Genomic DNA, 16,823 nt, shown 5'->3' on the forward strand with positions numbered 1-16,823 from the left:
AGGGGCAACATGCTATTTGCACATATTTTAAAGGATGATATAATAATAATAATAATAATAATAATAATAATAGCCTCAAAAGCACAAGTATGACGCGTATGACGTCCATATAGGCTACAGTTTACATTCACCTTGCAGAATTTTCTAAATGTTAGTAGTTTTATCAAAATAAGGGCAAATATTAAAATGTCATGTTTTATTATAGCACTGTTTTTGTTTTATACACCTATTTATATATATAAAAAAACAATAAAAACAAAGAAAGTGAGAAATTTTATAATCTTTTTTTTTTATTTTTTTTAAATACTACCATTCTGTATTTGTTCCCATACAGTAATAGCTTCAATAACCCGGCCGGGCTCTGGTTATGAGTGACTGATGCTCAGCACTGGCACAGGCATACTGTTAAAGCTCTGCCTCGGGGAACAAATAAAAATAATGATGAGAATAAACTATGATTTTTTTTTTTTTTTTTTTTCAGAAAACAATCTACAACAGAATGTTGACATATTAAAATATTAAAGGATTCATGACATTACTAAACACACGCCCATGCAGAGTCAGCTGGCATTGGTGTTGACATCGCCGACGAGCACGCACTTTTAGCCAATCAGCGATCAGCAGGCAGACGCGATTTAGCGCGCTAATGCCAAAGGGACATAAATACACAGTAACCCCTGGTTCACACAGGACGCCGAAGCGACGCGGAACGGAAAATCACGCGCGGTCCGGCGCCTGCCTGTTCACACTAGACGCGTATTCTCTGCGGCGGTCTACAAGCTTCTGCTCAGTTGTTGTTTATTCAGAGCTATTTTTTTACATCATGGGTAAGTAAGTAACCTCATAAAATGAATACATCATGTTTCTGTAACCAAGAAGTTTGTACACTTCTTGTATTAATACTTTTTGTTAATACTCGCGGTATTTTAATTAGAAAATTGCTTATATTTTGACAATTGACCTGATGTCTCGTGTTTCTTGGTGTGACTTCCTGCCGGAATGGACGCGGATCACTCGCGGCTCGCGAAAAAAATAGACCAGACGCCGAAACTGGCGCTTCACGGCGCGGGCCGGCCGCGGCGCACCGCGTCTGGTGTGAACGACACCATAGGTTAACATGGGCGCCGAAAGGAAGCGGCCTCCGTTCCGCGCCGCTTCGGCGTCGCTTCGGCGTCCGGTGTGAATGGGCCGTAAGTTGTATTCATGCACTTTCATTCATGGGGATAACATGGATAATTTGACATGGTTTAGTGTAAGATTTTGCCCATATTTTGGAAAATGCAGTTTTAAAAGTAGAAAAAAATCACTTTAGCCAATAGATGGCTGCAGAGCTCCACTATTACCTATTTGCTGTTTGACTAACTGAAAGACATCTTTTCAAAAGTTTTTTTTCAGTTGGATTCATATCTAAATATTATGAAATCACAATTATAATAATAAAAATATTACAATCTCTTTGATTTCGTTATTTGAAATGTGTGTCTGTGTGTTTGTGCTAAATTGTTTTGTCTCATCTTTTCATCTCTCTCTCTCTCTCTCTCTCTCTCTCTCTCTCTCTGTGTGTACATTGTCGATGTGTCATTGTCACCAATTTATTTAAGTGGTGGTTCTGCATTTTGGATTATTTTATTTGACAAATTATAAGAGAGCAGTTTTTATAGTCTCACAAATGTATTTCCCTGTGTGTGTGTGTGTGTGTGTGTGTGTGTGTGTGTGAGAGAGAGAGAGCATGATCATTTTGCATTGTGGATGTTTTTTGCATTGTTGGAAGTGTGCCACTTCATTTCCATCTATGTGTGTCCTGCGTTGTTTCTGATTTTGAGGATGAATCTTGTCCATTTTCTAAGCGGAGTCTCGGACCTGAGTGTGAATTTTTTACACACTAACATAAAAACAGATCTAAAAAGTGTTGACAACTGTACAAAGTCTCATGCCATTTGGACAAAGATAATAATTTTTTATATTTTAGAAAATGTCATTTGGGGTCAAAAAGACCCAGAAGACCACCTAAGGGTTTTAAAGAAACAGAATGGCAATGAAAACACCCAGACTTTAAAAGCTTTTTTCCAGCTTTATTAAAAGCAAAATCTAAATGGTATATGCCATCAAGTAAAACATGTGGAAAATATGTAAAAAAAATAAAAAAAATAAAGCTTTTAATTAGCCTACATGTATACGCCAAATGCATGAGTACAGAATGCAGCGCTTTTTATACTTGTGAATCAAACACATTAGTAGACATCGATTACACTATGACAACATCTATGACTACATCTACAGTAATATAGACTAAGCATGCATTTTTTTCTAGCCTAACTTTCCCAAAGCCTGATTTAGCCACAATATTGAAAGATCTTCAGTTGGGTTGCATGTGTGAGATTTTAAGAAGGAATTTCATAAGATTTAAAGTCGGATTCTGTCTGTTTCTTTTAATCATAAAGACAAAGTTTCAATAATACCTTAATGAATAGTGTTGTAATTTGTAGTTACATTGACTGTAACTGAAAAATCTCTTTGCTATATTAAACAATTCAAGCCTCATTTTAAGCAATGCATGCAGATCTTTAAATAATTGCTTGAGAAGTTATAAGGTATTTAACTGAAGCACTTGATTATTCTTGGAGTTAAATCATCCTGATATGTTGATATTCATGATTGAGCGGGTGGCAGCGGGACTTCAGTCGGAGGGTTTGGATCATCTGTAATCTTTAAATCACGGTAGAACACCACTGGTTCTTGACCAAGACCTATTTTTTACTGCCACAGATATAAAGACTTGTTTGGCTTCAGCTCAAATGTGAGTTGTTCTTCCACTTCAATCATTTCCTTACAGCTTTCGTTTTTAGTGTTGGCATGTAAATCTCCAAAAAAGAAGAGGTGCATCTTCAAAATTAACTTTGCATGTTCTCCAGATTCAATCAAGTATGACGTGGCTATTTTCCAGTTGTGTGTGATCTGGGTCATCTTCTCCTTATCGTATCCAGCATTTTTATTGATTTTCTTTTGCCATGTCACTGGTGTATTGCTGTCATTAGTTGTTGTTTTCATATTCTCCCAATTGTCAAAGGATGGGCCAATAGTTACTGTCAGTCCACCAGGAAGGAAGTTAACAACATCAGGATGAACAGAATAGACACCAACGCACTCATCATTGCTGAGGTCGGTACCTTTGTAGTACTCGACTCCCCAATCTGAGACTGGCTTTAGGAAGAAGCAGTCGTTTGACAGGCCCCAGTAATAGAGGCCGTTTCTGCAGGTGGGATGGAGCTTGTATTCTTCAGCATCTGAGTCTTCATTCATGTTTGTTGTTTCTCGGTAAGTGCCCTTTTTTTGGAAGATGATGAAAAACTTGCCAGAAGTTGAGAAGTAGTGGTCTCCTCCCTGGCAGTTGGGATGAAGGCTGTGAACTTCAGCACCGCTGTCTGTCGTCAGGTTCTTGACTTTGCGGTAGGAATTGCCCTTGATGATGTAAAAGGAGCCATCTTCATCTCCAAAGTAATGGTCTCCATTTTTGCAGGCAAGGTACAGACTGAAAATAGAGATGTCTGAACCTCTATTGATACTACCTATCTTCATATAGCAGCCTAGATCAGAACGGATTATATAATAGTATTTGCCCGCTCCACAGATGTCAATGCCTTTTGTTTTGCTCTTGGGAATAATGCCGTTCATCGTGCCTGAACCTGCAACACAGAAAGAAAAAAACATTCAATCTCCTAACCAAATGAAAGCTGTTACTTTAGTCCTTCTATAGATTGAGCTCATCAAAACGTATATCCCTTACAAAAAATAAGTTTATTCAAGTGTGCTTTAAGTATACTTCTTTTAAACTAAAAATAAAAATGTATATTTCCTGGAATGTCCAAGGCCATGATCTTTTCATGTTGCTCTGACTTATGCCACTGGCTAGTGCGGTGGACGTAGGCCTGAAGAGCACGGACTGGGCACAGTCTGTAAGATCTCTCCTGTTCCGGCGTTGTGAACGGCAGAGGGCAGAAGGTCTCAAGAGTGACAGGATGTACAGTCGAAAAAGGAACCTTAGGCAGGTAGTCAGGATGAGGATGCAAAATCACTTTCACCATTCCTGGGGCACAGTCTAAGCAGGATGGCGAGATCGACAGAGCATGCATGTCCCCAATCCTTTATAGAGAAGTTATTGCCATAGGAAAAAACATCTTTAGAGTCAGAAGTTTGTCAGACGCTGATTCTAGAGGTTCAAAAGGAGTCTCAACCAGACCCTCTAGGACTATTGCTAAGTCCCATGAAGGGATCATGGTTCTTACGGGAGGCCTCAGTCGTCTGGCCCCACGAAAGGAACGAGCGAGCAGAGGATGTCTCCCAAGTGGCACCCCGTCAACCAAGGGTAGCAAGCCGAAAGAGCAGCCACATAAACCCTGAGAGTGACGTGGCATGCATGCCTGTTGATAATTTGTCCTGCAGGAAATCCAGTACTGAAGTAATCTGGCAGTTGACCCGATTTACATTATGTACAACAAACCACCTTTCAACGGCACCCAATTTGTTGGCATAACTCTTTCTAGTAGAGGAAGCCCTAGCACTTAGAATGGTCTCAACAACGTTAGGCGAAAGCCCAGTGTCCCTTAGTTGGTACGTATCAGGGGCCAAACATGAAGGTTCCACAGGTTGGGCCTGGGATGGACAGAAGTCCCTCCTCTCCGGAATCGCCCATGGCGAGCCGTTGAGGAGAGATATTATCTCAGAGAACCAAACTCTGTTCGGCCAACGCGGCACTATCAGTAAGAGGCAAGACCCTTGTTGGCGAACTCTGGCTAGAACTTCCGGGAGTAGAGCGACTAGAGGAAATGCATACAGGCGCTTTTTGGGCCATGTGTGCGCCATCGCATCCAGACCCAGGGGGGCTGGGTGACTCAGAGAGAAGTAGAGGGGACATTGTTCTGTCTGATAAGAGGCGAAGAGGTCCACCTCCGCTTCGTAAAATCTGGTCCAAATCTGTTTCACTACTTCTGGGTGGAGTTTCCATTTCCCCATCGATAGTTTCTGTCTGGACAGCCCTGGAATGTATATTGTTCTGAGTGACAGGAATTTGTCCTGGGCCCATAGAATGATTTGTCTCAGTTGTGCCCGCATCGTGATCGAATCCAAAATGATCCCGAGATAAGTCGTTCTCTGGGCAGGAGAAAGAACGGTGTTAAACCGTTGTTTTCTTGGTGTTAAACCCCCCATCCTTCTTGGGAATCAGGCAGTATCTGCTGTAATAGCCTGACTCTCTCTGGAAGAGGAACATGTTCTATGGCACCTAAGTGGAGACAAATATATTGGATTCTGTATCCTATTTGCACTGTGCTTAACCCTCTGAGGTCGGCAAACGCGCCGGTGCGTTTTTCTGGATTTTCTTCACATAGTAGCACAATAAACTTAAATTACTCTGTCATTTATGGTCATACAGAAAAAAGAAATATGGAAAAAAAAGTATATGTGATATTTCTACTTTTGTATGTGTCCACTTACAATCAAATCAAAACATTGTGCTTTTGTAAAATACAGAAAATAAACAGGGTGTGCGTTCTGCCTCTCCGTCTCTGTGAACTTTTTTTTGTTGAGCACGTTTATAAACTGAAACAAAACTCAGCGAATACTTGTCACACATTTATGAGCCATATACCTTTATAAACATTTAAGTGTGTACTTTTAAATGATCGGATTCAAACTGAAACCAAATATTCTCTGTTTAAGTAATTTGTATAAAACCAACAAGATTAATTTGACCACGCCCACGCGCGCAAGAGATTGACATGCAAATCGTCCACATGGAACGCGCTCGCTACCTCAAAAACAAAGCACCAAACTTCACAAGTCTCTGCTTTTCGTCGAGTTTGGAAGACACGCCGTGAGCTTACATTGGATTTACCTCAGAAGAAGAAGAACGCGATTGAAGACAAGAAAGATGTAAGGTAAGAAATTCTTAATTATATTATTTAATGTTATTGTTGCATAAACTTCACATTGCAGTTGAACTGTTGCCAGATAGCCTATATGGTGAATATTATAATGTTTAGACCCGTGTTTACTGTTAAACTGTGTTTGTTCTGCTCAAACGTAGATATGTATAATATGGCAACCATAATGTTTCATATTTTGGAGCGCGCTCTGCGTTTGAATGTTTCATATTTTGGAGCGCGCTCTGCGTTTGAATGTATCATATTTTGGAGTGCGCTCTGCGTTTGAATGTTTCATATTTTGGAGCGCGCTGTGCATTTGAAAAGCAAAACGCACCAAACAATATTTCATGTTTTTATATTGTAATCAATATATTTTTCTCTATCGTAGTTGTTACTGAAATCTTTTGGAAGATTTATAGGCTGCTATAGGTTATTGTTATTATTATTTTATGCAGCACTGCGCGTAGCCTATGCCTACAAGGCACAACAAACCTGGTGTTCATTATATATTGTTGGAAACATTTGTGTGTGTGTGTGTGTGTGTGTGTGTGTGTGTGTATTCTGTGGTGAATTTTAAAAAGCAATTTTAACCAGAAAAATCTCAAATCTATTCCCAAAATCGTGCAGCCCTATAGTGTCTCTTGATATCAGCATGTTCACAGGTTGTTGTTTTTTTATACAGGGACCAGATGCCACTGAGTCCTGCTGACTTCAACATTCAGTCTCTGTACATGAACATGGTAAAGTGAAAATCAAACACCTTGGAAATGAAAGGTATGTACAATGTTTTTAGGAATGGCACAAAGGTCTCAGTCTTTGGATCATTGTTTTCAATAATGTGCTTTTTTGTCATTTGTTGTGTATCTTTGGATTATGTTGTGTTGTAAATAAATTCAAACAATCAAAAAGCCATTATTTTTTAAATCTCCTCATTCTTTGTGCAAGGTTGCTCAGAATGACAGGGCCTGATAGCTCCTAATAGGGCCATTAGGGGAGGGTCTTTGTCTTTCTCAGGTGTGAAAATCCATACATATTAATGATGTGTTTACGTCTACTCGCATAAAGCTTTCTTACACAAAACACGTCTTACAAATTTTAAATCAATATATTGTCTTATTAAAATGAGCAGTCAGGGTGATTTTCACATAGTTTTGGAGCAAATATTCTAGGCGACGTGATATAATTTTCAAAAGTCTCGTGAAGAAATAATCAGTATGGGTTTCATGACCTTATTTCAGTGACAATTTTTTTTTGTATTTTCACAAACCACGCATAAACGTCATTATCTCAAAACTACAAACTTTTACATACCTGCTGCTGATATATTATTGTAGCAGAGTTTGTATTAAATACAGTGTAATCAGACTTTAGCCATGAAAATGTCACAAGTAACAGAAAAAAGCACAAATGTCAGAGCATGTCAGAACACCTCCAGGGCCAGAAAACACCTCAGACCCCAGAGGTTAAAGGGACACTTCACCCATTTGCATTAAGCTTTGTATCGTTAGAAACTCAGTCATATTTTTTGAATGGTCTTGCATTATTCCCTCATTTTCCCCTGAGACGGGAGAAATAAGGATTTCAGTGTTGCAGTTCCTGCTTATAATGATGTAAAAATCGTCATTTTGCATCATTCTAAGCAGGAATCCCATATCTTTGTAGTGGGGTTGAGACTACAAACACTCGTTCCTCATTTTTCCAGGGGGTGGGACTCACTCACGCTACAGACCTATGACAGATCAGTGGGTGGGACTTCACTTTCTTAAACTAAAAGCAATATCATCCATCTTGTTTGAAAGCTAAGCTAACAGGCACTGTGGAGCCAGATGTGAAGTTACGACGATAGCGGAAGGCAGAGTCCTGCACGGGTCCATTTTTGGAGACTCGCCCCCGCCCGTACCCACAAAGTTCAGCACCAGATCCGACCCGTCACCCGTGATAATATCAAAATTAAATCCGCACCCGCCCAGACCCGTTAATATTTGGCCTGTTACCCGACCCGTGCCCGCGATAAATCACACACAAGCTAAAATCTATTGAGCGGTGGGGACGCGTTCATAGGGTGCGCTGCCAATAACGCACCTAAAAGCTGTCACAAAGAACTGGGAAAAGTAATGATTATTAATATGTCAAATATATCAAGGAGACATTTCAATTGTTTATTAATAAACAAGTGTTTTCTGTGTCAAAGTTGAAGTTGACGATGCTGACTCGTGATCTTCGCAGTAGTGAACGCGCCAGAGAGAAATTCACATTTCATACGGATTGCATAAGCAGAGAGCAGTCTGTTTTCTTTTCTTTTGAATTGTTTTGTTTAAAAGTACACATTTCATGCTTTCTATTTCTCAGGTCTGTGAGGCAAGTAGCTTATACGCTGAGTTTCGGTTCATTTAAGAGACAAGACTCAAGTTCACGCGCCCGCGCCTCCGTGTCGTGATTATTGCCTGCTATATTTACCTCTTATTTATTAAATCCAGGAAATTGATGAAACATTGATTAAAATTAAGATACAATTAATACGAAACGAAATTCACTTTAAAGAAAGGCCTTCTACAAAAACAAACTTAATAAAATGGTCAAAATCATGTCTGCCCACTGCATTTGTCTCCCTATATTCGGGATCATCTTATCTTATTCATGCTTTTCACTTTTCATATAATCAATATGAAATGTAAAAAATATCTATAATTTTATTTAAACATGAATATGAAACTAAATCGTTTTTAATGACAGAGAAATTTAATGTCGGAGCATTGCCGGTGAGCATGTGGAAGGCCGGGGCTACGATTTCCGATCATTTATCGAATATTATTTTGCTTGATATGCCAATTCTTAATATTTGGTGTTTTTAATGCCTGTTTGAGATCTCTGTGAAAGTTTTAATTGTAGGTTCGTGGCCCTGAGTGTCGCGATTTCAGTTTCATTTCGCATATAGCCTACAGCCCTTATAATCATAGATGACGCCACCGGTTTTTATTTAAAAAAGAAAAACCGTAGGCCTATATGTTTGTATGTAGGCCTATATATGGGCAATTTATATACACAAGACTTACTAAAATATAATTAATATCATTTTATTGCATTTGTATTAATTGTTTGAAGAGTAAAAAAAAATATCGGTCGGACTAAAAAGGGGAAAAAAATTAATTGGGTCGGTCCTAAATTGACAGAGTCGGTCGGGTTACGGCAAACAAGAATATTTTTAAGGACGGCCTGACTAAAACACATATTTGCGTATGAGTAATGGTAATTTAGACATACAAATATTGCACATATTTTTCATCCGCTACCCGCCCGCAAGGAGTTCATTATCCGTCCGCGTCCCCGCCCGTGAATTTTAGGAATGTCACAATCCACCATTTTAGCCGCTTTTATGTGGGTACCCGACCCGTTGCAGGACTCTGGCGGAAGGTACTCAATATGATATGGAAGAAGAGGATTTCGAAAGTCTGATGCTCGAATCAGGTGTTTGAGGCTACTTTTACGAGCCGCAATATAGCTAAGAGCAGCTGAGGCTGAAGGAGGAACAGGAGGCAGCTACTGCGGCTTCCGCAGTCGAGGCAGAAGACCTGCCTGTCGCGGACGAGGAGCCCGGGCTGGCTCGAGCTGGGGCGGACTGGTGGTGCCCGTGCTCTCACTGTGTGCCTACGGACACAGAGATTGAGTCTGTCTGCTGCAAAGAATTTCAACGATGCCAATTTCTCCTGGACGAAATCTCTGAATCAGACGAGGACACGGACACTTGTGTTGTGAACCATCCTAGTTTCGCACTGCATATGTTCTGACTGAACATCCCGGTACCATGCAATAATTCACCATTTCGAAAGAAATACAAACGAGGAGTAATTCACTAATGAGTTCGCCAACTAACTAGAAATTTTGTGTGTAATGAATTTCAAGCTCTGGGTGTAGCTAGCCTTGTAGACGGAAGAGTGATTTCTCTTATAGGTGGATACCTCATATGCGCTGTTCTGGATTAGTGGGAGTGGCTTGCGGAGCTGTACAATGTGGTGCATTGTGGGAGTTGTTGTCTTTCATACAAATGCGCCCTGAAGTTACTTTCTGTCTTTCCTCTGTCAAAAAGGCACCAAATTTGAAATTTATTTTACATTTCGACTACATATATGACCCACTTTCAATAAAGATTAATGTTCCCATGGGTGAAATGCGGGTGAGAAGTTCCCACGCTGCCAGACTCTCTGATAGTGGTACTAGTTTAAACACTTCCTGTTGAGGGGATGTTAGATGTCCCGTGTCCTGTTTGACGACAGCAGGAAGCAACCCAATATATATTTGGACTATACATGCACTCAATCTTTTGATCGAGATATACAGTGCTTGGTTAAAGTATTCAAACCCCTTCGTTTTTGTGTGACAATTTAGCAAATTTGTTAAAAAGGAAAAACTTAAATAAGTACATTGCACAAGTATCCAAACCCTTAACTAAGTACTTAGTTAAAGCACCTTTACAGCTTCAAGTCTTTTTGAGTATGATGTGACAAGCTTTGCACATCTGCATTTGGCGATTTTCTGCAGTTCTTCTCCTCAGATCCTCTCAAGCTCTGTCAGGTTAGATGGAGACCGTTGGTGGACAGACTTTTTCAGGTTTCTCCAGAGATGTTCGTTTGGGTTCAAGCCGTGTCTCTGGACGGGCCACTCACTCGGGACATTCACACAGTTGTCCATAAGCTATTCTTGCATTGTCTTCCTGATGGAAGGTGAACCTTCTTCCTAGTCCAAGGTTCTGAATGCTCTGGACTAGGTTTTCCATTGAGGCTAACTCTATATTTTGCTGTGTTGAGCATTCCTTTTACTCTGACGAGTCCCCCAGTCCCTGCTACTGAAAAACAGTGTTTACTCTTGGGATGTCATTTTTGCAGGTGACACGCAGTGCCTAGTTTCCTCCAGACATGATACTTGTAACTGAAGTTCATCAGACCACAGAATAATGTTTCTCACATTCTAAGAGAGTCCTTTAGGTGCTTTTATGCCAATTCCAAGTGGGTTTTCAAGTGTCCTCACCAAGGAGAGGCTTGAGTCTGGTCACTCTGGCCATAAAGCGCAGATCGGTAGAGTGTTGCAGTGATGTTTGGTCTTCTGTAAGTTTCTCCCATCTCCATATATGATCATGGAGCTAAACTAAAGTGGCAATCAGCTTCTTAGTCACCACTCTAATCAAGGCCCTTCTCCATCGATTGCTCAGTTTGGCCAGGAGGCCAGCTCTAGGAAGAGTTCTGGTTCTTCCAAAATTCTTCCATTAAGGATTATGGAGGCTACATGCTTCTGTGAACCTTTAATATAGCAGATTTGTTTTATAGTATTTCCCAGATCTCTGTCTTGATACAGTCCTGTCTCTGAGCCATACAGGCAGTTCCTTTGACCTCATGGCTTTGTTTTGCTCTGATATGCATATTCAGCTTTACAACCTTTTATTGAGAAGTGTGTGCCTTTCCAAATCATACCCATTCAATTGAATTTGCCACAGGTTAACTCGACTTGAAGTTTAGTAACATATACAAGCGAAATTGGAATGCTCCAGAGCTAAATTGCAAGTGTCCCAGAAAAGGGTTTGAATAGGTGTGCAATGTACTTATTTCAGTTTTTTGTCATTGTGGTATATGGGGTGTAGATTGATGTGAAAAAATAAAGTAGTGTAAAGTATTAACATTTTAAGTAGTTTAACATGAGGCAGCAACATAACAAAATGTGAAAAAATGAAGGGCTTTCACAATCCAATGTACTTAAAAGTATAATTAAGTATTCTAAGTATACTTTGCTTGTAGTTGTGTTTACTTTTTTATACTGTTTTCCACATAGTTTTACATACTGTAATAATTACATTGTTTTAAAATATTGATTTATAAATAAAACAGATATGTCCCTACTTCTGAGTATATGAATTTTTGCGTAGGCTAGTCCACTGGTAGTGTACATAGGAATTTACTTCAAATCTACTTTACTTTTTCCCTGCCACTGACTTAATTTTCCGGCTATCCAGTTTTCACTGTTATACAGTGGGGGGTGCTATTACGAATCTTTTGAAAGAGTACAGAATCTCCGGATATAAATCAAAACTGCCTAAAATTACTGAATGAGATGTCGACCCAGGACGAGCAATAGGACTGTGAAGCTTTGGTGGTGTTGATGGACTCGATCTACTCCAACTGTGTGTTGATCATTCTGAATCCCATCCGGACATATTCTTTGACAAAAATGCGATTTTCTCTGATTGTTGTTAAAAATATTGCTATTTTTAAAGAAACTTAACCACATTGTGTTGATAAAAAGGATGCATGAGGCAAGAATAAAATGTTTTTAAAATGGAAAGAGTTGAAGTGCAGTTAAAGGTATTTTTCAAGTATAAAATAATTAATACCTAAATAGGAACATGTAAGTATGATGTTAAGTACACTTGAAGAAAACTAAATGAATAAAACCAGGCCGTATCCAGATCTGATGAAGGACCTGCGCCTGGACACACACACACACACACACTCACACACACACACACACACACACACACACACACACACACACACACACACTCCAGATCTGATGAAAGACCTGTGCCTGGACATGACGACAACGCAGTCCTGAAGTGTCAACTAGTCTCTCCCCTGTGAAGGCCTCCCTCCCCTCCCTTTACCTCTCTACAGATGAAACATTATGAACATAATTCTGGTTCGCGTGGCTACACGGACGCGATAAATAATTCTGTATCATCAATTTTTATGGACTGACAAGTAGTTTGTTGAGGGTTGATTTGTAAAGAAGGACTACACGCCTGCGCACATTTAAATTAAAACGCGCATACCTATGGACTGAACATGTGATGCGCATGTGCATGACGTCTGCATTTTCACGGGTTTGTGTTTTTGAGGTTTGCGCAGAGATAACTGATAATCGTTTGCACCTTCGAACCTATTTCAGGGAGTGCGTTCTCGAGACACCAGGCACTGTTCTGTGCGGATGGGTGGCCAGAGCGTGTTAAGGGTTTTCTGTTAGAACGGTGAACGGTGTTAGCAGCCCCTAAATTAATAACTAATGATCTTCGCAACGGAAGTGAATCAATCAATCAAAACTAACTTTAGCTGGACTATAACTTTATTCTAGAGCTGCTATAAAGCCAAAACAATCTCTGTTACTGTAATTTCCTATTATTATTATTCCTATTAAAGCTGCTTTGAAACAATCCATATTGTTAAAAGCGTCATATAAATGAAGGTGACTTGACTTGATTTAAACCTGCCAAGGATTTACGATCACCAGTGAGAGTGCCCGGGGTTACCATCAGAGGGCACTCCAACCCGGACAATCACCACACATCCACAGACTCCATTCCCCATAATCCTTTACCCAGACTAATCAGCCATGATCACATTCACCTGTGTCTCATCATCTTGTTTACACACCCTATATAAGCCTGGCTCTTTCTGTCATTTCCTGCAAAGTCTTGTTTAGTGTTTCTACTACCATTCCGAGCATTCTCTCTGTTGTTCCCGCATTCTTGGTTTTTGATATTTGGCTGTTCCTTGGATTCCCCTTTTTCCCTGTGTCCCCTGCCTTTTTGTTAGTTTGTTTGCTTGGACTATTTACTTTGTGTTTATGACCTCTTGCCTGTTATCTGGATTACGTCTGTGGATTACCCTTTCAAATTAAACTGCATTTGGATCCTCAACCTTCATGTCTCAGAGCAGTACATGACAGCACCAGCACAATAACACAGTCAGCAAAATGCAAAATATCATCTAATTATTGTTATCGATAAAATATTGAGATATATCGCTGTGACAGAGGGCTCTGTCACGATCGCGACAGCACTGTATTCACACATGCATATGATTCACTGTTCAACCGTTTGCATGTTTATCCTACCCTTGGGTGCACACTAGGGTCAGGTTAACGTTCCAGTTTCATACATAACGCACTCATGACCACTCCATTACTACATCCTATATCCCTTAATAAACACACACAAACACCAGATAAGTTCAGCAATACATATTTATTGTAATTATCTGCACGTTATCTCGTCATTAGTTGTTTGTTTGTGTTGCGTCTTTGTCCATGTTACCGGAAGCAAATGGCAAACCCCGGTGACGATCCAGAAGGGTGGATATCAGTAAATTCCCACGTTGCGCATGCGCAATCGCTCTGGTAACTGGACTGTCGTAACTGTTTTTTGTTTAGGGTTGAGTTAATACATGTATGATAAGGAATGATGTTTATGTGCATATATATAGTATTATATATACAATGGGTATGGAAAGTATTCAGACCCCCTTAAATTTTTTCACTCTTTGTTATATTGCAGCCATTTGCTAAAATCATTTAAGTTCATTTTTTTTCCTCATTATTGTACACACAGCACCCCATATTGACAGAAAAACACAGAACTGTTGACATTTTTGCACATTTATTAAAAAAGAAAAACTGAAATATCACATGGTCCTAAGTATTCAGACCCTTTGCTGTGACACTCATATACTTAACTCAGGTGCTGTCCATTTCTTCTGATCATCCTTGAGATGATTCTACACCTTCATTTGAGTCCAGCTGTGTTTGATTATACTGATTGGACTTGATTAGGAAAGCCACACACCTGTCTATATAAGACCTTACAGCTCACAGTGCATGTCAGAGCAAATGAGAATCATGAGGTCAAAGGAACTGCCTGAAGAGCTCAGAGACAGAATTGTGGCAAGGTGGGGGTGTTTTTCAGCTGCAGGGACAGGACGACTGGTTGCAATCGAGGGAAAGATGAATGCGGCCAAGTACAGGGATATCCTGGACGAAAACCTTCTCCAGAGTGCTCTGGACCTCAGACTGGGCCGAAGATTCACCTTCCTACAAGACAATGACCCTAAGCACACAGCTAAAATAACGAAGGAGTGGCTTCACAACAACTCCGTGACTGTTCTTGAATGGCCCAGCCAGAGCCCTGACTTAAACCCAATTGAGCATCTCTGGAGAGACCTGAAAATGGCTGTCCACCAACGTTTACCATCCAACCTGACAGAACTGGAGAGGATCTGCAAGGAGGAATGGCAGAGGATACCCAAATCCAGGTGTGAAAAACTTGTTGCATCTTTCCCAAAAAGACTCATGGCTGTATTAGATCACAACTTGCACATGAAGTGCTATTGTGGCCTTGCCATTATTTTCTTGTGGGGGACCATTTTTCTATCACGCCTCATCACAATCGCACTGCTACTTTCCACACACTCTTTTAGCGGTAAAACTAACGCGGTGCGCTGGAATTCACACTCGTCTTCTGGAAACAGTAAGACACCCTTTCTTTGATCTGATTGGCCATCTCACTCATTTTGACATTGACGTTAGACTGTTGAGGCCGAGCAATCTAGAAACGTTTAAATCTTTTTGTCATCCAACTAACGAACAGAGCTACGTGTAAGAATATCAAATAGTGAGGGACCATTTGGTCACTTATAATTTTTGGAGAGACTTCTAAATGTGGTGGTTATAGCATATACTCTACATTTTATACATTTATATGTATCATATCTAATACATTTAAAATGTATAATAAACGACTGCTATACAAAGAGTAAAAAACATCTTAGACCTACCTGATTCAGAGGAAGTTGCCTCTTTTCTGAGTTGCGTAGATGTTGATAGTGGAAGCTTCAGAGTTAGAGCCGCCTCTCCTTTAGCTGGGGGTTAAAAAAAAAAAAAACAATAGATAAATATCTGCTCTTTAGCATAAGCCTAAATTAAATTTAGCGTTAGCCTTAATTTACTCATTCAACTCATTAAAAGGATAAGATAAGACAAATAAAATGAGAATTCTGTTTTTTTTTTTTTATTAATGCATAGCTTCCACAAAATCATTAAAGGCTCTGGTCTGGGGAATGTCTACAGCATTTATTAATCTTAGTTCATATTAATTTCAACATTTACTAAAACATTATTAAAATCAAAGGTTGTATTTGTTAACATTAGTTAATGCACTGTTAACTAACATGAACAAACAATGAACAGCTGTATATTTATTAACTAACATTAACAAATAACAAATGTAACAAATGCATTGCTCATTGTTAGTTCATGTTAGTAATACATTACATTAGAATTCATTAATAAACATTAGTGTTACCAAGGAAATAATCTAGTTGTGGCTGCAGTTAAATTAATACCAATCAAATGGAACTCACTAAAAAATAAACTAGAAAATATGACAAAAAAAAAAAAAAAGATAAAAGTAAGATGTATCCAAAATTCAAAGAATAAAACCACAAATAAACCTAAAACACAATATAATATCCAGACAATACATGCTCTGCCACATGGAATTTACAAAACACTAAATAATATTACAAATACAATCCATCAAAAATAATTACAGATAAATAAACAATATATTTCTTTAACCAGCATGGATGGCCAATATAGTTAAAGAAATGACAGAGATATCACAGAGAACAGCGATAACCCTTCTTACCTTGGCACAGGCCAACAGAACTGTGAATAAACAAAAGCTCCAACCGCAGTCTCTTTTAGACCTGCGAAGCGGACGTGATATCACTATTGGCAAGTATCCACTGCCCTGTCCCAAATGACACAGCACTTTTTCTTTCTTTTTTCCCCCAAGGTTATACTTGTAACAGATACAAATGTTTCACATATACTGCCCTAAATAATTCCATAGCATAATAAGACATTAATAACTTTTTATAGACCTATATGATAAATGTTGAAGACAACATTCATCTCAAAGATATTGAAGAAAAGTATATTCACATATTAAAGAGGAAAAAGAAAGAAAAAAAGAACACAAAAGGGTATACGTGTATAATCAAAATAAAGAGGAGGAATTTAATTCTTTGTAAATGTCCATAGTTCTGGTAAAAGTCCTAAAAGTCCTTGTAAGGTTTTAAAATA

At 39.3% G+C, this 16,823-nt stretch overlaps 1 protein-coding gene across 2 annotated transcripts in view; it reads right to left on the reverse strand.

Annotated features, from left to right (window-relative positions):
* Window positions 1-2,055: 2,055 nt before the first annotated feature.
* LOC308692496 (uncharacterized protein) overlaps window positions 2,056-16,823 on the reverse strand; it is a 60,092-nt gene continuing 45,324 nt past the window's right edge. For both annotated transcript variants that reach the window (XM_081368548.1, XM_081368549.1), the window contains 2 exons: window positions 15,512-15,595; window positions 2,056-3,683 (listed from right to left, as the gene is read on the reverse strand). In XM_081368548.1, coding sequence (XP_081224674.1) covers window positions 2,755-3,672 — 918 coding nt within the window. In that variant the 5' untranslated portion in view covers window positions 3,673-3,683; window positions 15,512-15,595 and the 3' untranslated portion in view covers window positions 2,056-2,754. The remainder of the gene's footprint in view (window positions 3,684-15,511; window positions 15,596-16,823) is intronic.

Source organism: Scardinius erythrophthalmus (assembly GCF_964197995.2).
Source record: "Scardinius erythrophthalmus genome assembly, chromosome: 6".
Classification (NCBI taxonomy): domain Eukaryota; kingdom Metazoa; phylum Chordata; class Actinopteri; order Cypriniformes; family Leuciscidae; genus Scardinius; species Scardinius erythrophthalmus.